The sequence below is a fragment of the Malaclemys terrapin genome, chromosome 4, assembly GCF_027887155.1.
Source record: "Malaclemys terrapin pileata isolate rMalTer1 chromosome 4, rMalTer1.hap1, whole genome shotgun sequence".
Classification (NCBI taxonomy): domain Eukaryota; kingdom Metazoa; phylum Chordata; order Testudines; family Emydidae; genus Malaclemys; species Malaclemys terrapin.
Window position 1 is genome coordinate 32149592 of NC_071508.1, and position 25872 is coordinate 32175463.

Consider the following 25872-nt stretch of genomic DNA (forward strand, 5'->3'; position numbering starts at 1 on the left):
GGGGCGCTGCAGGGAGCGGGGTGGCAGCGCTGCCCCACAAACACACTCCCCGTGGCCTCAGGCTCCCTGTCCCCGCCCCCCACCCTCATGCTGATTGCTGCCTTCTGCCTTAGCCCTGTCAGGTGCAAAAGGAAATGACAGCAAAGAGGAAATAAGTTTGCAGTGCTTGTGGGGAGCGCCCTGGACTGAGGTGTTGGCAAGGGACGGATGCACGGCCGTGCCACTTGGGCACTGCTCCATTGGGAATGGCCCCAGCACAGAGCACGAGCTAAGGGGATTGGGCACATTGAAGGTGAGTGGGAATGAGGGAACGGAGCACAGGGAGGGCTCCTTGGGGGCAATGTGGGGAGATTCTCTAGGAACCCCCCTGAGCCGTGCTTGGAGACAAGGGCTGCACAAAGCCATCCCCAGGATAGACACAGGAGAACTGGAGTGGGGGCTCTGGGTGAGGGTGTTACTCACGCTCCCTGCCCAGAAACCAGGCCACCATGGATTCCTCCCGCTAGTACACATGGGGCTGGAGGAGCTGGGGCCCGGAGCGGGGGAATGGAGGTGTGGTTCCCTTCGCTGGAACCTGGGAACGGGGATGGAGGTGTGGGGCCCTGGACTGGAAGCAAAGATGGGGGGGAGGAGCCCTGAGTGGGTCAGACCCTGGGAAATGGAGATGTGGGACAGTGGGCGGTGCAGATCCTGAGGGAATGTGAGTGTGGAGTTTTGGGTGGGGCAGATCCTGGGGAAGATGGGGGTGAGGGGCCCTGGGCTCTGCAGACCCTGGGGGGATGCGGTGGGGTGAGCGGCCTTGGGCTGGGCAGACTAGAGGGAATGGGGGTTTAGGGCCCTGGCTGGGCAGGACCTGGGTGAGGATGGCGTGCAGAGCTTTGGTAGAGGCAGACCCTGGGGGGAATGGAGGTGAGGGGCCCTGGGCTGGGTAGACCCTGGGGGGATGAGGTTGTGCGGCCCTGGGTGGGGAAGGCCCTGGGGGGATGGGGGTTAGGGGCCCTGGGCTGGGCAGATTCTCGGAGGGAGGGAATGAGAGGCCCGGGGGGAAAGGCCCTAGGGAAGATTGGGATGCGGGGCCCTGGGCAGGTCAGACCAGGGCCGCCCAGGGGGGGGGGAGGGCAAGTGGGGCAATTTGCCCCAGGCCCGAGCCCCACAGGGGCCCCCACGAGAATATAGTATTCTATAGTATTGCAACTTTTTTTATGGAAGGGGTCCCTGAAATTGCTTTGCCCCAGGTCCCCTGAATCCTCTGGGTGGCGCTGGGTCAGACTCTGGGGTTGTCTCCTGGGGTGTTCGGTTCTGGGCTGGCCGTGCTGGGCACTCACTGAGGGCCTCTCTCCCTGCCCTCCCTCCCCCTGCAGGGTGCTGGGCTCGTGGGCATGGCGTCTGGCCCCATGTCCTCCGCCGACTCCTCCAGCCACAGTACCCTGGAGGAGCTGTCCGATGCCTTCGATTCGGCCCTGGGGCGACATGACGACTCCAGCTCGCTGGGCTCCGACTCTGAGCTGAACGGGGCCGCCCCCTATCGCCAGACCGACCGCTATGGCTTCCTTGGGGCCAGTGGTGCCCAGGATGGGTAAGTGGGGCAGGCCTGGGCATGGGAGTACTCAAAGGGGCCATTGCAGAGGGAGTAGGGGTGCTGCGAAGGGCATTTCTGTGTCCCCTAGGGGTGAGCACCCTGCATGGCTGACCCGGATGCCTGGCTCCCATTCCTCGTCCTGATCTCTTGCTCCCTGGAGCCATAGTGGGTGCTGGACTGATACCCACATTCCCAGTCCCACAGGGCAATCCCCTGGGCTCTGAGCCTGGATCCAGCATCTCCCCGCTCTGTAAGCTGAGGATATGGGGTGCTTAGGGTTACCATATTTCAGCGAGCAAAAAAGAGGACGGGAGAAGCCCCGCCCTAGCCCCGCCCCTGCCCCTCCCACTTCCTGCCCCCCCTGACCTCCCAACCCTCCCCCCGTTCCTTGTCCCCTGACTACCCCCTCCTGGGACCCCTGCCCCTAACTGCCCCCCAGGACTATCTAAGCCTCCCTGCCTCTTGTCCCCTGACTGCCCCAACCTTTATCCACACCCCCACCCCCAGACAGACCCCTGGGACTCCCACGCCCCATCCAACCACTCCCCACCCCCTGACAGCCCCCCCCCCGAACTCCCAACCCATCTAAACCCCTCTGCTCCCTGTCCCCTGACTGCTCCGATCCCTCTCCGCACTCCTGCCCCCTGACAGCTCCCCCCCAGAACTCCCAACCCATCTAAACCCCTCTGCTCCCTGTCCCCTGACTGCTCCGATCCCTCTCCGCACTCCTGCCCCCTGACAGCCCCCCCCAGAACTCCCAACCCATCTAAACCCCTCTGCTCCCTGTCCCCTGACTGCTCCGATCCCTCTCCCCACTCCTGCCCCCTGACAGCTCCCCCCCAGAACTCCCAGCCCCCTACCCCCCCGCTCCTTGTCCCCTGACTGCCCCCTCCTGGGACCCCTGCTCCTAACTTCCCTCCAGAACCCCACCCCCTACCTAAGACTCCCTGTTCCTTGTCCCCTAACTGCCCCCTCCTAAGACCCCCCCACAACTGCCCACCAGGACCCTACCCCCTACCTGTACCCTGACTGCCCAAAACTTTCTCCACTCCCCCCAAAAAGCCCCCCCCCGTTTCTTGACTGCCCCCTCCAGAACCTCCCTGCCCCTTCTCCTGCCCCCCTTACCCTGCTGCTCAGAACAGGGTGTTGGGCTCTGTGCGAGCCGGACACGTGGCTAAGCTCCCCAGCACAACAAAACCCGTCCCTGGCCCTGCACAACAAAACCCGGTCCGTGGTCCGGACCGGGTTGCAGGGGAGAGCTGCCCTTGTATCAGCACAAAGTGCTCTCGCTCCCGTTTTGCTACGCTGCATGGCAGTAACCGCTCCCAGTTGCAAAAGGGGAGGGCTGCACTTTGTGCTGAGACACTTGCTCAGAATGCAGGGCGGAGCTCCTCTCCAGCTGCTCCGGAGTCCAGCCCGGGACTTTCCTGCAGCCCTCCCAGCCGCTCAGGGGGAGGGGGGAAATCCCGGACATTGTGAGTGCTTTACAAATTCCCCCCGACGCTATTTTTAGCACAAAAAGGAGGACATGTCCGGGTAAATCCGGACGAATGGTAACCCTAGGGGTGCTCAGGCCCATAGAATGGACATACACAGAGGAGCTGAGCCCCTGGCCCACACCCAAGTAGAATCAGCCCACACCCAAGTAGAGCAGCTTGTGGTTGTGGCCTTGCCCCTCTTTCCTAGTCCTGCTGCCCCCCAGGGGTGGGGCAGAAGCAGGGAAGAGGCAGAGTTTGGGGAAGGAGAGTCTCAGGCGCTGGGGGCGAGGACTGTTTGGGACTCTTGCATCAGGGCCCTGTGCACCAGCCCCATCTCCCTAACAGCCTGATGTAGGGGATCCCCCGACCCAGGGAATATCATGTGTGCCCTCTAGGGTTTCTACAGCCAAGATGCTACTGAGGGCAGGCCCCCTGCTGGGGAGGCACAACGGCCCCTGGGAACCCCGGTTCACTCTCTGTACCTTCCCCCAGCTGGGAAATCACGAATGGGTGTACAGCCCCAAAGCTGTATCCAGGGAGGGCCGGCTCAGGCCATCAGCCTCATGGCTGGATCAGCTGAGGTTGCTGGAGCTTTCGGGGCGGGGTTCGGAAGAGCCCATGCCACCCTGGTGTCAGTGTGCCATGCTGCTGCCACGCTCCCTGCAGCACAGTGTCCTGTGGGTGCCCTCCTCCCTAGAGGCAGCTGCAGCCCCATAACTCTCTATGATCACAATAACACCTAGCTCTTCCAGAGCACCTGCCATCCCATTTCCTATTGGATGGGAGGGGTGCGGGGTCAGTGTCCTACTCCCCATTGAACAGATGGGGAAACTGAGGCACCAAGCAGGGCAGGTGACCTGCCCCAGCTCACACAGCCAGCATTGACTGCAAAGTGCTGCAGGATGAAAGATGCTATGTTACTATAACATCCTCTCCTGCTTCCCTGGGACTTGGCTTATGGGGTGTCTCCCTGGACACTGGGCTAGCTGATGGTGATAACAAATGTGAGGGCTAAGCTTAGCTAGTGCCAAGGGGTTTAGTGGTGATTGTCCAGCATGGCAAGGCTAAGGTCTGTGTGGTTGTTGTTGTTTAAATGCACAGTGTGCTGAAGGCAGATGACAGGGTGGGGTTTTCTAACTACTGGCTCAGTCAGGGATCCAGGGTCTTCCCTTGGAGGGGGGACATGTTTAGGTAGGGTCTAACCAAACAGATCCCAGTTCTGAAATCTGCAAGGTGCATCTGCAAAGGAGCAGAGCTTGGGAACACCAGAGATGGAAGCTCTGTCTTTGGAGGGGATTTTCCTCCCCTTCCTCACTGTTCATTACAAAAACTGTAGGAAATTAAATGCAAACTATGATGTCAATGTAATGCATGGAGGCATGGGAAGGCTCCTGAATCCCTGGCTGGAAGGCCAGAAGGGGCTGTTCTGATCATCTAGTCCAATGCTTTTGAACCTTTTTTCATTTACAGACCCCCCAAAAATTTCAAATGGAAGTGCAGGCCCCTTTGGAAATCTTAGACATGATCTACAGACCCCACAGGGGTCTGTGGACCACAGATTGAAAACCATTGGTCTAGTCTGATCTCCTGCGGAGCCCTGAGGTGACTCCTGCACTGATCCCAGAACTTGTCATGAGCTAGAGCGGGTCTTTAGGGATGTCCCCTCAGGACTGCTAGGCACCGAGGCCTGGAGAATGCCCCAGCCCTGGGAGAAGCTGGGGAGCTCTGCCCCATTATCATGCCATGATCCTGCAGAGGACATGAGCTCAGAAGCTATGATTTCCTTCTGGGCTGCTCACACCTGTCCATGGCCCTAGTCTTTCTTGGGGTTCTGGCGGGGACGTGTGGTAATGAGGGGTGTGAGGCCCACACAGGGCCGGCTCCAGGCACCAGCAAACCAAGCAGGTGCTTGGGGCGGCACATTTTCAGGGGCAGCATTCCGGCCACCCTTTTTTTTTTTTTTTTTGTGCTTGGGGCAGCAAAAGCCTAGAGCCGGCCCTGGCAGCAGCAGCGGGGGGCACCCTGGGGCCGCTGCGGTTTGCGTCAGGGAGCAGCGCCCGCACCTTATGGCCAGGCGGGCTCCGAGAGTGGGACACTCAGGCTGGGGGCCACTCGGTGGGGCACACGGAGCTGTCTGCAGGTGCCACAGGGCGGCCATCCCCCAGCGCCGCAGCCAGGGCTGGGTGAAGCAGCCCAAGCCGCCCAGGGACTGCGGCAGGGCGGCCAGAAGCAGCAGCAGCGGGGCCATAGAGGGTGGGGCGCTGCCGTGCGGGGCCTGTGTCCCACTCTCCGGGGCTCCACTCCATCTGGGGCTGCCCTGCCCCGGCTCCTCAGCCCCCTGCCGGGGTGGTCCCCCGGCTCTGCCCTCCCGGGTCCCGGCCGGTCCTAGAGGCGGGAGCCCCGACGGGTGAGGTGGGGGGGGAGAGCCCAGGGTTGGCGTGGCAGGAGGTGCAGGTGGAGTAGGGGGGAGAGCCCAGGGCTGGGGCGGCAGGGGGTGGGCGGGTGGGGGGGAGAGCCCAGCTCTGGGGCGGCAGGGGGTGCGGGTAGGGGGGAGAGCCCAGCTCTGGGGCGGCAGGGGGTGCAGGTAGGGGGGTAGAGTCCAGGGCTGGGGCAGCAGTGGGGTGCAGGGGGAGCCCAGGGCTGGGGTGGGGGGCAGCCAAAAATCTTTTTGCTTGGGGCGGCAAAAAACCTAGAGCCGGCCCTGGGCCCACATCAGCCCCAGAGAAGAGCCAGAGCCCCTAACCCCTCTGGGAAGGGCTCTGAGCACTGTTGGTGCTGGGCCAAGGGAGGGGAGCACCCTGCACCCCTCCACCCGCATGAACTAACACTTCCTGTTTCAGCAGCTCACGGCTCGGCCACATCCTGTCCCCGTCTCCATGGCGATGTGCACACCGTGCTTGCAGCGGTGTGTGGTCAGGGACGTCAGCGCCCCAGCCTCCCCCACCTCACCCCGCCGAGCGGTTCAGGGTGTGAACGGGTCCAGGAGAGAAGAGAGAACAGCCCTGTTCAGCTCCACCCCCGTTTTCCCTGGGATCCATTCCTACAGCATCACTCCATGGATCTGCTCTGTGCTGCTGGGAAGATCACTTGTAATGGGGCTGCCAACCTGCCCCCAAAGGCAATTCCCCTGCCCAGCAGACCCCTCGCTGCCCACACCCATCTCCTGATAAAAGAGTATGAGAGGGAAGCTCTGTAGGTTAAAACACTGATAGTATTACTCCCTCTTTATTCAGTATTTGCATGCTCATTATTTTATATGTGGACATTACTCAATGTTTACTCGCTCATTACGCGGTGTTTATGTGGACATTACTCAATGTTTACTCTTTCATTACTCTGTTTATTCACATATTACTCAGTGTTTACTTACTCTTTACTCAGTGTTGACTCGCTCTTTACTCAGTGTTTACACACTTAATAGTCAGTGTTTACACATTCATTACCCAGTGTTTAGGTGCTCATTACTCATTACAACAAAAATGATTAGGGGTATGGAACAGCTTTTACATGTGGAGAGATTAAAAAGACTGGGACCGTTCAGCTTGAAAAAGAGATGACTAAGGGGGACTATGGTAGTGGTCTATAAAATCATGAGTGGTGTGGAGAAAGCGAATAAGGAAGTGTTATTTACCCCTTCACATAACACAAGAACCCGGGGTCACCCGATGAAATTAACAGGCAGCAGGTTTAAAACAAACAAAAGGAAGTATTTCTTCACACAACACACAGTCAGCCTGTGGAACTCGTTGCCAAGGGACGTTGTGATGGTGAAAAGTATAGTTGGTTTCAAGAAAGAATTAGATAAGTTCATGGAGAATAGGTCCTTCAATGACTATTAGCCAAGATGGTCAGGGACACAACCCCATGCTCTGGGTGTACCTAAATCTCTGACTGCCAGATGCTGGGAGTGGACGACATGGGATGGATCACTCAATAATTGCCCTGTTCTGTTCATTCCCTCTGAAATACCTGGCATTGGACAGAATACTGGATTAGAGGGATCATTGGTCTGAGCCAGTATGGCCGCTCTTATGTTCTTAGTGTTTACTCACTCATTACGCCATGTTGTTTACTCACTCATTACTTTGCTTTTGCATGTTCATTACTCAATATTTACTTTTTCCTCAATGTTTATTCGCTCGTTACTCAATGTTTACTCACTCATTACTCAGCGTATGTCTACACAAGAAGCACTACAGCAGCACTGCTGCAGCAGCACCACTATAGTGTAGACACTTGCTATGGTGAGGGAAGGCATTTTTCCGTCGCTGTAGTAAATCCACCCCCCTTGAAAGGCAGTAGCTAGGCCAATAGAAGAATTCTTCCATCAACCTAGCTGTGTCTGCAGTCGGGGTTAAGTTGCACAGGGCATGATGTTTTTCACAGTCCTGAGTGAGGTAGCGAGGTTGACCTAAGTTTTATATGTAGACCAGGCCTCAGTGTTTACGCACTCATTACTCAGTTGTTACATAGGCCCAGATGGAGGGCAGGCAGTTTGTGGCAGGCGCCAGTTCTGCCTTCCTCACAGGCTACAACAACCCTTGGGGCTGCCTCAACTAGTGCCTCTGCTGCGGTGGACCGATGGAGCTTTGCACAGAACAGTCAGAGACAGTGCAGCACCTCCCCCCAGTGTGTCCCCGCTCTGCCCCCAGGACACCCCGTCGACCAGGGGCTGCTGCAAGGTGACACATGAACTGGCAGAGCCAACTTTGCACCTGGACCTAGGGGCCTCTGCATAAAGACTCCCTAGGGCAGGGGTTCTCAAACTGGGGGTTGGGACCCCTCAGGGGGTCGTGAGGTTATTACATGGGGGGGTCACAAGCTGTCAGCCTCCACCCCAAACCCCACTTTGCTTCCAGCATTTATAATGGTGTTAAATATATAAAAAGTGTTTTTAATTTATAAAGGTGTCGCACTCAGAGGCTTGCTAGGTAAAAGGGGTCACCAGTACAAAATTTGAGAACCACTGCCCTAGGGAGTCTTTATGCAGAGGCCCCTAGGTCCAGGGCAACAGGGAGTTGAGCTCTTGGTATTTACTAGGTCAATTACTCAGCTATGACTTCATGTTTAGTTGCTTATTATTCAAATGCCACCCGGTGTTTGCTTAGCCATTGCTCAGTATTTACTCAGTCATTATTCAGGGTTTACTCAGCGGTTATGAAGGCATTGTGTGGTGGTCATTTAGTCATTACTCAGTAGTCAGGGTTTACTAAATTGTTACTAAGTGTTTATTGAGTCACTATTTGGTGTTTACCTGGCCATTACTCATGGTTTACTCATTTGTTACTTGATCACTCCTTTGTCGCTACTTGGGTTTATGTAGTCATTACCCAAGCATTACTTGATATTTACTCAGACGTTACTCAGTGATTACTTGCTAATCTCAGTGTTTAGTCACTTGTTACTCGGGATTACTAAATATTTACTCAGACATTACTCACACGTTAGTTGTTAATCATTATTCCTTGCTTACTTGGTCGTTACTCAAACTCATGGTCTCCATGGCAGAGGGAATACATCCAGATCTGTGCTTCTGATGGGAGGGTGGGAATTGTGGGGTGTCTCTGGAGCACATGGAGGGTGAAAAGCAATGCTCTGAGTCTCTAAACAGTAACAGACGGTTAAGCCAATGTTTCCTCAGCGTGCAGAATGTGAGGGTGATGCCGGAGGGAGGTCTATGGCTCTTCTCGGGGTAGAGTTGGCAGGGTGAGGGTGCCACCAGTCTGTAGCTGGGGTTAGGCAGGAGAGGGGTCAGAGTTAAGGTCATGTTGGAACATCCTGATTTGCCCAGTGTTTAGTTTTCACATTCCCAGGTGCTGCCTCCCCCTGCCCAGCCCCAAGGTAGGGCAGGGGTACAGGGAGCTGAGGCAGCAGTACCTGGAGGGGAAGGAGCAGACAGGGGATAGGCAATGAGGAGGCTGTGCTCTCTTCCCAGAGTAGTGCCCCAGGAGGGGAGCTTCGTGTGGCTACTGAATGAGGGAGGAGAGGGGGCCCAAGGAGGAGGAAAGGGGGAATGAAAGAGAGGTAGAAGGGGTGCACCAGAGGGACAAAGAGATGGGAGGAATGGAGGCACAGGGCAAGGAGGAGATGGCCTTTGGCCTGATACCCATTCTCTTTCCCTCATCCAGCCTGGGCCAGCCCCCAGTAGAGCTCATCCGGCACCGGGAAGCCAGATGGCTGGAGATGACATCGCACTGGGAGAAGGCCATGGCCAGGAGGTACAAGAAGGTGAGGGGGAGCCACAGAGAAGTCCCAACCCTCTATGGGGCCATGCCGATTGCCCAATGGGGCACTCAGCCCTCCCATGGGGCACCCCAAAGGGCCCTGCTAATCCCCCCAGGGAGCAACCAGTCTCCCCAGAGGGCACCCCAGTGTGCTCCACTCCCCCAAGGAATCAGCTGTTGCCAGGGTTTCCCCCATTACGTCTCCTGACAGTGTAATGCCACACAGTTGAGCCCCCTGGAGCTAGGGTCTCCCTGCCCCTGAAGCCTGTGTCCCAGGGCCCTGGCTCTGTCTAGTGTGGCACCATGCTGGGCCCCCTCTCCCTGGCCCTGCCCTGTGGGGGGTTGTACTATGGTTGATGCAGTTCTCTGGCTCCAGGTGAAGGTCCTGTGCCGTAAAGGGATCCCCTCGTCCATGCGCGCCCGCTGCTGGCCCCTGCTGTGCGGAGGGCAGGCCAGCATGGACCGCAACCATGGCAAGTACAAGGTAACCAGCTCCCCCTGCCTCCCTCGCGGCTCCCACTCCCCCTCGGTATCCTCTGCCCCCCCCCACCCACTCTGCCCCACCTGCATCCATGCCGATGCCCCCAAGCTCTGAGCCAGCTGCCTCCCACACTTCCGCACGCCTGGCTCTAGGCGCTGGATATGCACAAGGCTACCCTGTATTGGCTAGCGTGCAGAGAGGATAACATCCCAGCTACCACTGCTGCTAGAGAAGCGCTCCTTTAGCTCTTGCAGCAGGCACCTGCATTGCTGCAGTGGCAGGAGGGAGCTCTCAGCTCCCCAGGGCCAGAGGACAGGGGGTTAATATACAGGGTGAAAGGGCCCAATCTTGTTCTCCCTAACCCTGCTGACTGCCATGGGGTGATTGGCAGGAGAACAGGATCTGGCCCCAGGGTGAGTCATCATCAGTGGCAGAATAGGACGTCTCGAGGCATGGATCCACTGGATCTGTGCTATGACCTAGCTTATAAACAGTGCTGTGGTGGACTGGTACCCTTCAGTGTACCAGTCTCCCGAGCGCTGGCCACAAGGCTTCAATGCCTCTGAGAAGGAGCTGCTGGACTCCAGCCCTCTTGCTTTGTGCCGTGAGCCCTGCCCCGTGAGTCCCAACTGAGCCAGACATCTGGTCAGAGACATTCACCCTCTCCAGGGCTCCGGGCACCCCATCCAGTGTTTGCAGTGACACAGGGCAGCTTTTCCAACCAGAGCAGGTTTCGTTAGCCTGCTGGCACATGGCGCGGGGAGTCCTGAGAGTAGGAACAGAGGGACAAAGATTAAGAGATCATCCATCCTGATCCGCACCAGGGCTCCATGAGCCATGCTGCTGCTGTGAGAACTGTGCAGTTTCCTTTCTCTGTCCCTGTCCCTTTGTCCCTCAGTCCCAGGTGAGAGACCGCAACTGAGTTCACATGCTCAGCCTGCTGGGAGCCCTTGCTGATAGGTGATAGTCATTGGGCTTCCATTGCTCTGGGTTAGTCTCAGCCAGACCCAAAGGACCTGCATCCAGTTGGGCTGAGTCCAGCATGCTCTGGCACCCCTCCTGGCCCACACTACACCTGCAAACACAACCACCGTGCAGGGAGCCGCTAACACCCACCCCAGGCCCTGATCTCTTGCCGCTAACCCTGAGCCCCTGCCCCAGGGATAGGGTGGTGTGGCCCACTTCCTGTCGCCATGGTCACCTGTTGCTGTGTCGCTGTAGGAACTGGAACAGTCACCTGGCGACCCGCAGTGGTTGGAGACCATTGAGAAGGACATCCACCGCCAGTTCCCCTTCCACGAGATGTTCCTGTCGCCTGAGGGACATGGGTAAGGGAGCGGCGGGGGTACAGCCAAGTGCTGGGGGAGCAGAGGGGAAGCCCTGCTGGGGCTGATGCCTGAGTTGTCCCTGCAGCCGGAGTGGGGTGCTGTGTCCTGCCCCCAGCCCAGGACATTCCTCACAGCTGGGCAGCGCTGCCGTAGTGGGCCTGTGATTCCCATTCCAGGTACTCGCCACTGAGTGGTGCTGTCTTCCTACTGACACCAGCTCCCAGCGGTTCCAGTTAGAGAGCAGGGATTGTCCAAGGGGCAGGGGGAACGCGGCTGGGGTCCATGGCATTGAGTCACGCCGGCCGGGGCACCACTCAGGCATGTGAGCCAGAGTCATCCCCCCACACTGGGGCAACCTGCAACTGAACGATACCCCCTGGGGAGTGCCCTGCTGGGCAGCAGAGTTACCCCCAAACCCCTCGGAGGGGGGGAGTGTGTGACCCATCTATCAATCCCTATCCACACTCCTCCTTCCTTCTATCTATCCCTCCCTCCCTCCCTCCCCATCCGCACCTATCCTTCCCTCCATCCCTATCCTACTCCTCCCTCCCTCTCTCCATCCATCCACCCAATAGACTCCCCGCTAGGTATCTATTTAGAGAATTCTGTATATATGTAGCCTCATGGACTCAGGACACCTGGGTTCTCTTCCCAAAGGTCTGATCCGACATGGGGTGGGGTATGGGTTGGGGCAGGGGATGATACTGGGCTAGTTGGGCTCAGTGTTCTGGTCCTGTATGGGAAGGGAGCTCTGCACCGTGTGCCCCATGTCCCAGCCGAACTCTAACACCCAGCCCCATCCATGCAGGCAGCGAGGGCTCATGCAGCTCCTGAAGGCCTACACCGTGTATCGGCCCCGCGAGGGCTACTGCCAGGCCCAGGGCCCTGTGGCTGCAGTGCTGCTCATGCACATGCCTGCTGAGGTGAGTCATGCCCAGCAACTACTGGGAACCATGCCCTCCCCATGGGGCACCCCCCCAACTGCACTGACCCCGCCTCACCGCCCTGCCCCTCCCCCCACTGCTGTTGTGCTGCCCTGTGATATAACCCCGTCCACTCATGGGCACTGGCCCCCACTGCCCTCCCGCATGGAGCAGCCAGCTCCCATCCCCACACGGGCCACCCTCCCGCCCCCCATGGGTCACCAACCCCACTCCTAGCCCTCATTAACAACCACCCTCAGGCCCCTTTGCATGCCAGGGCAGCCAGTTCCCCTCCTCCTCACACAAGATACACACCTTCCCCCTCGCATAAACCCTGTGCCCCTCCTCTATTCAGTCCCCCTCCCCGTGTGCTCCGGGTACCCCGACATCCCCCCTGGCTAATGTCTCCCCCTCCTCTACAGCAAGCCTTCTGGTGCCTGGTGCAGATCAGTGAGCGCTACCTGCCCGGTTACTACAGCCCTGAGATGGTGAGAACCCCCCTGCACTCCTCCCCCAGGATGGGAATGGACCCTTATGAGATGCAACGTGGAGTCAGCAAGGCAGGGGGAAGAGCCTGCAGCTGCCTTGCCATGCCTTCCCCATCAGGGGGTACTGGGACACCAGAGAAGGGGAGGAGCCTGGACTGCCCAGCCATGCCCTCCCCATCAGGGGACGCTGGGACACCAGGGAGGGGGAGGAGCCTGGACTGCCCAGCCCAGCCTTCCCCAGCAGGGGAGTAGGAGAGGGCTGTGGGGCTGGAGCCTGTGTGCTTGGAAGCAGGTGGGGCTGTGCAGCGGGCAGATCTGATGGTCTCTCGGTTGCCCCCGCAGGAGGCAGTGCTGCTGGATGGCGAGGTCTTCGTGGCGCTGCTGCGGCGCGTCTGCCCCAAGGCCTACAAGCACCTGCAGAAGCACAGTGTGGGGCCGCTGCTCTACGTCACCGAGTGGTTCCTGTGCCTCTACAGCCGCACCCTGCCCTTCCCCACCGTGCTGCGCATCTGGGATGCCTTCCTCAGCGAGGGTGCGTGATGCACTGGCTCAGCCCAGAGCTTCACCAGCTGCCAGCCATCTAGCCAGGGCCGTACTGGGGGCATGGTCCTGCACGATTTATGGCTCCCCCAGGGCTGAGACATCCTGGCTGCCCTGGACTAGGAGGGGTGGGGGCGGGGCCAGGTCATGTTGTCTTGGTGGTTTCACAGCTCCCCACAAGCCTGCTGCCTGTTTCATGGCTCCACCTTCCCCAGCTCCGCTGGCAGCTTCATTCCTCCCCTCGCAGGTCCCCTGGCTGTTTCATGGCTCACCCGGCCATCTTTTGGCCCCCCTCCCAGGGGCCTTTGACTGTTTCAAGGCTCCTCCCCCCAGCTCACCTGGCTGTTGCATGGTGTCCCCCACACACAGCTCCCCTGACTGGTTCATGCCTCCCTGCGTAGGTCCCCCTGGTTGTTTCACATTCTCTCTGTCTCTCTCTGTCTCTGTCTCACTGACACAGAGCTCCCTTGACGGTTTCATGGCTCCCCCTCCCAGGTGCCTTTGGCTGTTTCATGGCTTCCTCCTAGGTACCCCTGGCTGTTTCAGGCCCCCACCCCCGGTCTCCTGGCTGTTTCAGGGCTGCGCCAGCGCCCCCTACCTCTGGCTTGGGGTCTGACAGCTGCTGTCTCCCTGCAGGGGTGAAGGTGCTGTTCCGGGTGGGGCTGGTGCTGGTGCGCCTGGCACTGGGCTCCTCTGAGAATCTGCGGGATTGCACGGGCATTGTGGAAACACTGGAAAAGCTGCGCAGCATCCCAGCCCGCCTACTGCAGGAGGACATGTTCATGGCCGAGGTGAGGCGCAGGGTGGGGACCAGGCTGGGCTTCTGCTGCAGAGATAGGAACCTTCACCAGCCTCCAGCACAGCCCCCGGCAGGGCCAGACCCCTCTCCCCTATTCAGCCCCCACAGGGCCAGGCCTCCCCAGCTCCTTCCTCCCCCATTCTCCTGCCCCCTCCCGAACTCATTCCCTCGTAGACAGGTCTCCCTAGCTCTGTCCTGCCCCCTTCTTCTGCCCCTCCTCCCCAACTCAGCTCCTGAGGACCACGCCTCCCCAGCTCTGACCTCTCCCCTTGCCCTGTCCTGCCCCTTCCCCAATTCAGCCCCCTGAGGGGCTTACAGCACCGTGCTCCCTGCAGGGGAGGGTGGGGCTGGACAGCTGCAGGCTCTTTCCCCCCCCCCCCCCCCGATGTCATGGTGCCCTCTGCTGTTTCTCTTCCCTGCACACACCAACCTGAGGCCTCACACCTGTGCACGTGGGATCCCTTTGCACATAGGGCTCCCCACAAGACGCAGACCCCATGATGTCCCTCCACCCCCATCTCCTGCAGGTTCACAACGTGGCCGTCTCGGACCGCGATGTGGAGCGCGAGTGCCGGACCCAGCTAGCCAAGCTGCGCAAGGTCCGGCCTGATTTCGGGTACCGCCCGGAGCAGCGCCTGCCCAACGCCAAAGCCATCTTCGACGCCCAGCAGCTGGAGGATGCGCAGCAGCCCGGAAAGGGCAGGCACCCAGCGCCCGCCTTCCTCATCCCCGAGATTGTGGTGGACCCCCCACCCCCACCCCCCAAGGAGCAGCGCCGGATGGAGAGGGAGCGGCTGAAGGAGCAGCGCCGGCAGGAGCAGGAGCGGCGCCGGCAGGAGGAGGCAGCCGAGAAGCAGGCTCGGAAGAAGCAGCCCCCAGGCAGGAAGAAACCAGACACGCGTGGCAAGACTTTCCATGTGGCCCAGCGCCCCATGCTCAGCCTAGCACAAGAGAGCGGGGAAGGGGAGGAGCCTGGCCCCGCCAAGAGAAACTCTGCCCCCTACCTGGAGACCTATTTCTGAATGGGTGGGGCGGGGCCTGCCCTAGCAAGAGACACTCCGCCCCTTGCTGGAGACATGTTTTGAATGGCAGGGGTGGAGCCTGCCCCACCAAGAGAGACTCCACCCCCTACCTGCTCAATGGATGGAGAGGAGACAGTGTGGGGCATTGTGTTGAAGAGGGAAGGGATCTTGGGCTCAGAGGGCTGAGACCCCCCTGCGTCCTGTAGCGCCAATCAGCAAGGCCAGATTCTCCCTCAACCCCCATCAGTATTCACACTGGGGCCCAGTGAGTGGAGAACCTGCCTACTGCGATCTGGCCACTGGTGTCAGCAACACAGACAGTCCGGTCCCTGCCTGGGCCTTGCTCACTCACACGCACTGCCCGTCCTTTGGCTCTGGGCCTGCCCCTCCTTTGGAGACCTGACAGAGCAATCAGTGCACAGGTGCCATGGGCACACAGCTCGTTGCCTGAGAGCCAGGTCCCTGGGAACCGCAGCAGCCGCCCTGTGAATACTGCAGCCTATGATCAGAGCGGGAAGAGGGGGGCAGATTGAAAACATAAAGGGAAATGAAACTTCCTTCTGCGGTCCCCCTCCCCCCCCCCCCCCCCGAGCTGGGGCCAGGCTGGGGAGTGGGGCTGATGAGCCACTGCTTGGCAGCGTGTCTGTGTAGATGGTATTAAAAGTTTGTCCTGGGGGCAAAGGCCGATCACAAGTGTTGAATCAGGAGCCTGTTTGTTCAGGAGACCACCTTGGGGGAAGGAAATAGCCCCAGCTGCCTACGCAGCTCTCACCTGGCAAACAACAGGAATCACTGGGGGAAGGAAATATGCCCCAGGGCAGGAATGGCAGGCAGCTGCTCTGGCCTGGGTCATGCTGTGGGTTGGGCGGGAGGATCCCCCAGTGGCTTTCTACCTGGAAACAAGCTGGGCTAGAAACCTGGATGGCCAGCAGTGAAGGCGCCCCACCCCTGGTGGTGGTCAATGTGGGGTGGGGCTAAGGACCTTCCCCACCGCCCAGATGGGTTGGCCTCCCGGTGGGGTCAGCCCAAGGCTGCATGATCCAGTCACAGCAGGGCCGGTAATTTTTCCACAAAGGGCAGCCAGTAACCAGCTTAGCCCCCTTGTCAGATTACACTGCCATATATAGACAGGCAGCCAAACACCTGCACGGCCCTCCCCCATGCTAATCTGGGCCTGCAGGCTGGCCCTCGACACCTGCGTCCCCAGACGGCAGTAACTCTCCATTGGGATTAGACCCTGGCCCTGCCAGGTGCAGGAGGCTCAGGGAACTGGAAGCAGTGGCCTCCTGCAGAGCCTGAGCTGTGTGCTGGGGAAGGGGGAGAAAGCACCCCACTCCAGGGGGAAAGGAACAGAAACCCTGGGCAAGTCCAGCTGAGATCCCTGATTGTTTTGGAGCCTGGGACCAGATTGGAGTTGGTGCCCCCGAGAAGGGAAAGGCTCCATGTCCCATTCCCCACCCCTGCTGGCTTGGAGCAGCTGGCTGTCCTATGGGTCCATGTTCCCCATGTGCTTTGCCCAGGCTGTGGGGATTTTGGTTGCTCCTCGGGCACCTGGCACTGGACTCCTGGCACTTCCCCCCGCAACACACACACACTCAGGGTGCAACCTGCCACCTCCCTCCCCGACGATAAGATTAGACTTTATCGTCCCAGCTGTGTTGATCTATGGTGGAGGCATTGATATGTGGGGCCGCATTGCTCCATGTGGGCCCGTGACCTCTCATCCAGGAACCCATGGGAGGCAGGGAATGGGCCCTGTGGTCACCACGCCAACCCAGGGGAGAGATCAGGCAATGGGGCAGGGGAAGCTTTGGATGCTGCTGCCTCCATCTCTGCGCTGCCCACAGGGCTGGGGTGGAGCCCCGAGCCAGGCAGGGGGGCTGTTATAGCAGCCCTACGAGGGCTACTGCCAGGCCCAGGGCCCCATGGCTGCCAATGGAGCAGAGGGGGAGCCCACAGCAGGGTCTGGCAAGGTGAGCGGGTGGCTAAGATTGGGAAACTGAGGCACAGAGAGGGAAAGCCTCCTGCCTGGTGTCACGGCCCCACTCTGGTCTCATCCCTGATTTGTCCCAAGCCCTGGAATCAGCCATGCCTTACAGAACAAGCCCCTGAGTCCTGATCTCCCTTGGGTAGCTGCTCAGAGGCCAAGGGCTCACTCCCCCTCCCTTAGGGCATAACCCTATAGAATTCTCTGCCTCCTATAGAATCCCATAGGCTGGATCCAGAACCCTCCAGAAAGAGATTCATTCTCTAGTCTGGTGTCCTTGTATAGCCCCCTATGCCATGTCTGGCTGGTTTCATCTCCTATGGAATTCCGTAGAGACCAAGGAGGAATAAGCAAGATCTTCCCCTGAATGAGCCCAGGCCAGAGATCTCCGATAAATCCGGCTTTATTAAGGAAAAGTAGAGAGTCCTGCTAAAGGCAAACTCTCTGATAGGTAGCCTCACAATGGTAGCCCCACGAGCCAGGGTCGAGGTCCACCTGTGCACAGACACACAGCGAGAGACAGGCCCTACCCCAGCTGAGATCAGGGCCCCGTTGTGCCGGGCACTACAGACAAACGGAGAGACAGCCCTGCCCCAGCTGAGATCGGGACCCCGTTGTGCCAGGCACTGCCCAGACACACACGGAGAGACAGGCCCTGCCCCAGCTGAGATCAAGGCCCGTTGTGCCAGGCGCTACAGACACACAGGGAGAGACAGGCCCTGCCCCAGCTGAAAGCAAGGCCCATTGTGCCAGGTGCTACAGACATACAGGGAGAGACAGGTCCTGCCCTAGCTGAAAGCAAGGCCCATTGTGCCAGGCGCTACAGACATACAGGGAGCTCTACGCTACAAACTTACGTCAGTATAGCTACGTCAGTCAGGGTGTGGAAAATTGACACCCCACGTAATGCAGTTGTACGGATCGAACGCCTGGTGCAGGCAGCGCTATGTGGATGAGAGGGTTTTTCTGGCCGATTTAGCGACCGCCTTTCAGGGAGGTGGATTAATTATGCCAAGACAAGAAGCTCTCCCATTAGTGTAGGTAGCGTCTTCGGTAAGCACAGTCACGCTGCTGCAGCGCTGGCAGTGTAGCCAAGTCATGACCTCTCTCTCTGGCTTTGACTGCCCTTGAGTGCTGGAGAGCCAGCCCTGCTGTCAGGTTCCCATAACCCATAAATCCTGAGGAGTGCGCGGACCTCAGCTGTGCTGAGTCGGGCTCTTTTGTCACTTGGGTAGGGGCGGCACAGGGTGCCAGCCACTGGGGTGAAGGATGGGACAGTGTACTGGCACCTGGGTGGGGGCACAGGGTGCCAGCCACTGGGGAGGGGGATAGGACAGGGTACTGGCATCTGGGTAGGGGGGCACAGGTTCCAACCACTGGGGTGAGGGATGGAACAGAGCACTGGCACCTGGGTAGGGGGCAGGGGGCACACAGGACCCAGTCACTGAGGAGAGGAGGGCCATGGGCACCAGCCACCAAGGAACTTACATAAGAAGGCCAAAGTAGGAACTACCAGGAAGCCCCTTCCCAGACGGGAACAGTCTGTCCCCCTCCCACAAGTCCTCACCCTCCCTCCTACCCCTCTGCCCCCTGACAAGCACCAGGAGCTCTCACCCCCAGCTCAGAGCCTATTGGATTGTTAAAGGCACTGGGCACATAGGGTGAAACAGGTAAAGCACTGGTGCTGCCGGGTGCAGGGTTCACCCAGCGGTTGAGGGGGAGAGCCAGGCCTCACCCTCAGCACCACAGCATTGCTCTGGGTGCAAGGCAGTAACCGTGGGAGGTGGCATCTGATCCCTGACAGCATCACAGGGAATGTGCTACATCTAGGGGCAGAGCTCTAGTGAGCTGGGGGAGAGCTAAAAACTGAGCGGGGGGGACACCCCCAGAGCCCCTGGTGCCTGATTAACCATGGCCTCTGGCATCTTTGCAATTGTCTGTTGGTTAAACAACTGGTTGATGGTGCCAGTTAATTCCTGCCAGCATAATACCCCCCCTCTCCCATATTGACACCTTGAATGTTCCCCTGCCAAAGAGTTGGGAGAAAAGGAGGGTATGGGGGGGACATGGGGGTGTGCATATCACCCTGGCATGGGGAGGAATGGGGGACCCTGGTATGGGGGAGGGGAGAAGGGGATACACAGGGTTCCTACATGGGGAGAAGCTGGGGAAGGGGGGCAGACAGAGCCCCTGGCATGGGGCAAACTTGGGGCCCTGATATGGGGGCAGGTGGCACACAGAGCTGCTGGCATTGGAGGATAATAGGAGAACCTGGTACAGGGTGGAGGGGAGAAGGGTGTCCATAGAGCCCCTGCCATGAGGGGAGAATGGGGGACATACAGAAGCCTTAGTGTGAGGGAAATTGGGGCCCTGCCATGGAGGCAGAGGGACTGAGGCACTAAATGATTCGATCAGTGTTACACGAGAAGAGCTGGGAATTGAACCCAGTCTCCCAGCACTCTAACCACTGGACTGTCCTGCCTCTTTCTCCATCCCTGCTTCTCTTCGCACTCAAGGCTCTTCTGTCCCTCCCTCTGTCATGCAGCTCCTCTGCAGTCCCTTTTCTGTGTCTGTGCAGCATCTGGCATGATGGGGCCTTCCATCTCGGTGACCCTGACCAGCAGCCAGCGTGATGAGGCCCTGATCTCAGCTGAGGCCTCTGGGTACAGCCGTAAAATACGCACATTAGAGACCCGTTCAGAGAGGGTCTCAGAACATTTCCCCGCCTCCCACCTTAAGACGCTAGCAAGGATATGGGGTGATAACAGTGACCCAGTGGAACAGCAGAGACAACCATGATGTCATCTCGTGAGCTCTCATTGGCTGAGCAGTACCCTGGTGGCTGGGGAAAGCTATCCAGTGGCTTACAGGTGGCAACACACAGTGTGTCAGGGACGCAGCTGACACCTGCTTGGCACAACTGCAAGTGACACTGCCTGTCCCATCAGACCTGCTCCAGCTTGTCTCCATGGCAACCAGGCAGGCTGGTCCCTCGCTGAGATCAGGTAACCGGAGACACACCCTTCACTGTGCTGAAGGGAACATCGGCGTAGGACTCCTGGGTTCTACCCCAGCTCTAAGAGGGGAGTGGGATCTCGTGAGCAGAGTAAAGGGGGCTGGGAGCCAGGACCGCTGGCTACTACTTGGTGTCTAGTGGTTAATGCTCCTGTTTTGCCACTGATTGTCTCTGGGGTCTGATTTCCATGGACACCTAGCTCTTTGGCCCATGTGAACTTGTTAAGGTGCTAATGGCTCGTTTTGTCCCAAGTGCTTTGCTGCTTTGGGAGCTCTTGGCATGAGATCAGCACTGATTTTTATCTGTCCCATAAGCCTGGGTGCCGGGGACAGATAGACTGGGGAAGAGGGAGCAGAATGACAGTGATGGATGAAGATATGACCTGATGGCAGCCCCATAGCAGGAAGGTGGGTGTTGACGGCTCCCATCGATTGAGGAAGGAGGAAAGGGGAAGAGGGCGTGATGGGTTCTACCTCATGTTTACCCAGACAGTGAGAGTCTGGGAGCAGTGAGCCAGCATCAGATACAGGGGCAGAGAACAAGGGCAAGATGGGTGTGGGAATCAGGAGATGTTCCCACAACCCCCACATGCTTTGGGCTCATCAAACAGTCCTGATTGTTCTGTACTTGTGGGCGCGGCACTGGCCTGGCTCTACACATGCCAGTCACACATGGCCACTGAGTTAGCTGTCCTGCCCCTTCTCCAGGCTAACACAGGCCACCAGCAATGCCCTCTGGGTACACATCCTGCAGTTCCAAACAGCAGGGCATTTGGGGGGGGAGGGTGGCTGTGTTTGTGGGAGAACACCTAGGGGATTGTGGGAAGAGAAGCCAAACTCTCATGATTCCCCTTTGGGAATGTCCCACGATTCCTTGGGTCTAGCCCATGGTCGCTTCAGGCCTGGAAGATGAGTGCCTGGTTAAAGGTCCGAGCTCTCCCCCTGGAGGAGAGAGAGTCCCTCAAGGGAGCTGATGCCACACTCTGCAGCAGGGCAGGATAAATACCCAGAAGCCTCTTGGGTGAACACATGTCATCAAGGGGCTGAGTCAGTTACAGCAAAGGGACCTCTAGACTCCTGAAAGGTGAGGAGCCATTAGCCAATCAGAGAGCAGCTGTCCTGGACAAACCAGAGCAGACCACTCTGGCACTCCTGAAAGACCCTACAATAATACACCAAAGGGTGGAGCCCTGATATTTATGGGAGATCCTTGCCATCACAAATCAGCAGTAGCAGCCCGAGTGACCCTACAATAACATACCAGGGCACCGTTGTGGGAGATGGAGGCATTAGCTGCTGGAAGGCAGGAAGAAACACTTGTAGCGGCGGGGAATCAGCCACTGGGAGCCCTCCAAAAAGGACACATTCCATCTACTGCTCTAGGCATTGCCAGAATGCGGGGGGGGAAGGGGCAGGGCCGGCTTTAGGCCAGTTCAACCAATTCCCCTGAATCGGGCCCCGCCCCTAAGAGGGCCCTGCACCCAAGCCCCAGTACTGCGTACCAGCAGGTGCGCTGTACCGGGGTGGCCCAGCTTCCCCAGGGGGCAATTTAAAGGGCTTGGGGTTCCCAGCAGGGGCTGGAGCCCCAGGCCCTTTAAATTGCCACCAGAGCTCCACTGCTGGAGCCCTGGGGTAGGGCTGCAGGGCTCTTGGGGCTATTTAAAAAGTCTGGGGCTACGGCTGCCTCTACCGCCCCGGCCTTTTAAATAGCCACGGGAGCCCCACTGCTTCCCCAGGGCTCCCGTGGCTATTTAAAGGGCCAGGGCGGTAGAAGCAGGGAAGCCTCAGGCCCTTTAAATAGCCCCCAGAGCCCTGGAGTAGCGGGCGGGCTCCAGCTGCCTCTGCCGCCCCGGTCCTTTAAATAGCCCCTGAGCCCCAGGCTGCTGCTGCTACCCTAGTGGGGGAGGGAGGAGAAGGGGGCACTCACCGTACAGGGTGGGCTATACCCCCTGTACCCGTACCCCCTGCCTGCAGCCAGCCCCTGCTGCACCCCCTGCCCTGCCCGCACCAGCCCCTGCCTGCAGCCAGCCCCACACCCCCTGCCCTTCCCGCAGCCAGCCCCTGTCTCCAGCCAGCCCCGCACCCCCTGCCCTGCCTCCAGCCCCACAACCCCTGTCCTGCCCACACCAGCCCGTCTCCAGCCAGCCCCGCACCCCCTGCCCGCAGCCAGCCCGTCTCCAGCCAGCCCCTACTGCACCACCTGCCCTGCCTGCACCAGCCCCACACCCCCTGCCCTGTCTCCAGCCAACCCCTACCGCACCCCACTGCCTGAAGCCAGCCAGTCCCGCACTCCTCTGTCTCCAGCCCTGCCAACCCATGCCACACCCCCCTGTGGCTCTACCTGAAGACAGCCAGCCCACCCCACACCCCCTGTCTCCAGCCAGCCCCGCATCCCTTGCCCTGCCTGCAGCCAGACCCTACCTCCAGCCAGCCCCATATCCACGGGTGCCCTGCAGTTCCCAGGGCAGTAACCCTGCACAGCTGCTTCAATGAGCGGGGCAGGGAGCAGCTGGGACCCACACATGTGCACACCCTAGGGTGACCAGACAACAAGTGTGAAAAATCAGGACGGGGGGGTGGGGGGTAATAGGATCCTATATAAGAAAAAGACCCAAAAATCGGGACTGTCCCTATAAAACTGGGACATCTGGTCACCCTAGCACACCCCCAGGGAGTGGCAGGGACCCACACATGTGAAACGGAGCTCATTTCTAGCGCAGGCCCATCTTTTTAAAAAAGAACTTTAGGTAGGGTTAACATACATCCATATTTTTCCGCACGTCAGGCTTTTTGGTTCTTAAATCGCTGTCCGGGAGGAAAATATGGATGTATGGTAACCCTATTGGTACAAAATATACATACTGTGGCACATCCCTTAAATCAGAACTTTTTATAGGGAACCGGTTGCTAAGAAATGAAAGGCTTTTTTTTACATTTTTTTTTTTTTAGTCATCCCTGCTGGGGCCCCGCCGAAAATGTTCAAATTGGGCCCAGCACTTCCTAAAGCCAGCCCTGGGGGAGGGTGGCTGGGCGACAGGCAAGGGGAGAGAGGCTGGAAAGGTTAAAGCCATTGCAGAAGTGGCAAGGGTCAGGGTGGCTGTTGGGAACTGTTTGAGTGTGTGTGTGTGTGGTATGCCATCAGGGGCTTGTTCACCTGCACATCTACCAATGTGATATATGCCATCATGTGCCAGCAATGCCCCTCTGCCATGTACATTGGCCAAACCGGACAGTCTCTACGCAAAAGAATTAATGGACACAAATCTGACATCAGGAATCATAATACTCAAAAACCAGAGAGGGAGAACACTTTAACCTGTCTGGCCATTCTATGACAGACCTGCGGGTGGCTATATTACAACAGAAAAACTTCAAAAACAGACTCCAACGAGAGACTGCTGAGCTGGAATTGATATGCAAACTAGACACAATCAACTCAGGATTAAATAAGGACTGGAATGGCTGAGCCATTACAAACATTGAATCTATCTCCCCTTGTAAGTATTCTCACACTTGCTTCTTATCAAACTGTCTGTACTGAGCTATCCTGATTATCACTTCAAAAGTTTTTTTTTCTCCTACTTAATTGGCCTCTCAGAGTTGGTTAGACAACTCCCACCTGTTCATGCTCTCTGTATGTGTGTATATATATCTCCTCAATATATGTTTCACTCTATATGCATCCGAAGAAGTGGGTTGTAGCCCACGAAAGCTTATGCTTTAATAAATTTGTTAGTCTCTAAGGTGCCACAAGTACTCCTGTTCTTTTTGAGGATATAGACTAACACGGCTGCTACTCTGAAACCAGGTATATACTGTCAGTTTCTGAATGTACTGACAAAAAGAAGTTGTGCATCACTGTACAGTACCTTGCCTCTTAACTCATCTATATTTCATTTTAAACATTAACTTTAATAAAATTTTTACTTAGGACATGTCAGTCTACAGGACCTTAGTTTAAAATTTGCTTTAAAAATATTTCATTAGTGAGTTGGTGAAGATTATAAAATCACATCTCTAAAAAATCCTTGCATAGATTTTTAGATGCACAATCATCTTTAGCCTTAAATGCTTGGCTCTTCAGACATATGGTTTTTTAAATAAATTCTTTAAAAGACCACTCTTATCTAAAATACACATTTAAATTACTATAGTAAAAAAAACTTACTTCCAAAGTCTTCCTGTCCTTTCTGTCCATCCATTTCTCCCTTCACCCTCCCACCCCACATTGAAGAGAGCCCTTAAAGGGACAACAGCCCTTTGCTTCCAGAAAGCTGGACAAAGAGTTTCCCTTTCTTTACTTCTGACTATCTGATGAACTAATTTTAAGAGAACCCTCCAGCAAAATCAGTACCTTAGTAAGATATAAAATCCTTTGTTATGCCTAAAATCTTTGGAAACATATTTTGTAAATATTTGGTGAACTTTCACAAACAGGTGTATTGTTATGGAGATCACACACCATAAATTAGTGTTCCCTTTTTCTAAAAGCAATGAACATTGTTATGAACACACTAAACTTCTGTGACTGATTAATTTAAAATAACGTCTGTTTCAGTGAGTTAAATATGTAGTAATCTGGAATGGTTACTTTATGAAGGCTTCAGAGTACATTTAAAATATAAAATCAGATTAGAAATACTGATTAAGAAAATGTAAAACAGAGAAGAGCTGCATCATGTATTTCATAATTTAATGTTGTATTCAGCAAGACTGCTGACTCACCCTTACTACGAAGTTTTTGCAAATAAATGTCTGACAAACTTCAGGGCATATAAAAAAACCTGTGACTGACATTTTTTATTCCCAACTTTAGTGCTTTTAATTAAGTACGTTCTGCCTGTCCATTCTCCGTGAGGGAGAGGGTACAGGGGTTTCTGTGGGGAACTGTGACTCTCCGCCACCGTGAGGCGGGCCGGGCGTCTTGTTATTCTTTTTGCCTTGTCCCTCCGCCCCCGCCGGGCTGCAAGCTCAGGCTGCCGTCGGGCATAGGGGCACCAGTTTAATAATACTGCATAGGGCCCGATAAATCCTAAGGACGGCGCTGGGGGTGCCAAAAAGCAGTGCCCTGGCTCAGCAGGGAGGAGCTGCCTTCCGGAGGCACCGGAGAGCCAGAGTGTTGGCTTGCGGGGGTGGTGAGCCCCAGCCATGGAAGAGCCAGTGCGGCACGGGGGGCAGGAGCCCTGCAAAGGCTGCGGCGCTGCTAGTGGGGAGCAGCCTCGCCCCCCCGCCCCTCCTGCCCAGGCTGTGGCCTGGTGCCCCCCCGGGGGCTCCTGCAGGCTGCAGCAGATGCATGCGAGCAGAGGCTCCCGTGCGCCCCCCAGCTCCCGCTCACCGCGCTCGGGCTCTGCGGCTCCTGGGCATGTGAGCCGATGCCGGGGCACGGGGTCCTGAGCCTGCTCTGGGAGGGGCAGTGTCAGCTCACACTCCCGGGAGCCGCCGAGCCCAAGTGCGGTGAGGGGAGAGCTGGGGGGCGCACGGGGGCCTCTGCCCGCATGCATCTGCTGCAGGAGCCCCCAGGAGGGGGGGAGGCGCCAGGCCGCAACCTGGACAGGAGGGGCAGGGAGCGCAGCTTCTTCCTGCTAGCGCCGCCGCCACCGCCTTTGCAGGGCTGCTGCCCCCCTGCGCCACGCTGACTCCTCCATGGCTGGGGCTCTCCGCCGCTGCAAGCGGGACCCTCTGGCTCTCCGGTGCCTCTGGAAGGCGGCTCCTCCCTGCTAAGCTGCTGCAGTGGCCCAGCCTGGCAAAGCCAGTGAGTGGACTTGGGGCAGGGGCTGCCGGGGTGGGGTGGGGAGGGAAGGGCTCACGGGGGGAGGGGGGACTGTGCACCCTCCAGGGGAGTTCAGGGGGCGGGGAGGGGGGAACCTGGTCTGGGGAGCAGCCCCTGGGCATGCTTGGCCCCTGTGGTCTATAAAGGCTCGCTGGGATTTGCGCCTCAATGAACCTGTGTGTGGGGGGGGGGGGGGAGGGGGGTGGCACAAGGTGGAAGTTTTGCCTAGGGCACAACA

At 57.8% G+C, this 25872-nt stretch overlaps 1 protein-coding gene across 1 annotated transcript; it reads left to right on the plus strand.

Annotated features, from left to right (window-relative positions):
- Positions 1-100: 100 nt before the first annotated feature.
- On the plus strand, positions 101-15549 carry TBC1D10C (TBC1 domain family member 10C; the record flags this gene model as incomplete). Its single annotated transcript, XM_054025738.1, has 10 exons — positions 101-292; positions 1362-1576; positions 9186-9285; positions 9658-9765; positions 10984-11090; positions 11899-12013; positions 12436-12501; positions 12844-13033; positions 13678-13832; positions 14368-15549. Coding segments are annotated over 10 exons (1743 nt in total), but the record flags the coding sequence as incomplete, so codon positions are not given.
- Between the last annotated feature and the right edge of the window lie 10323 nt (positions 15550-25872).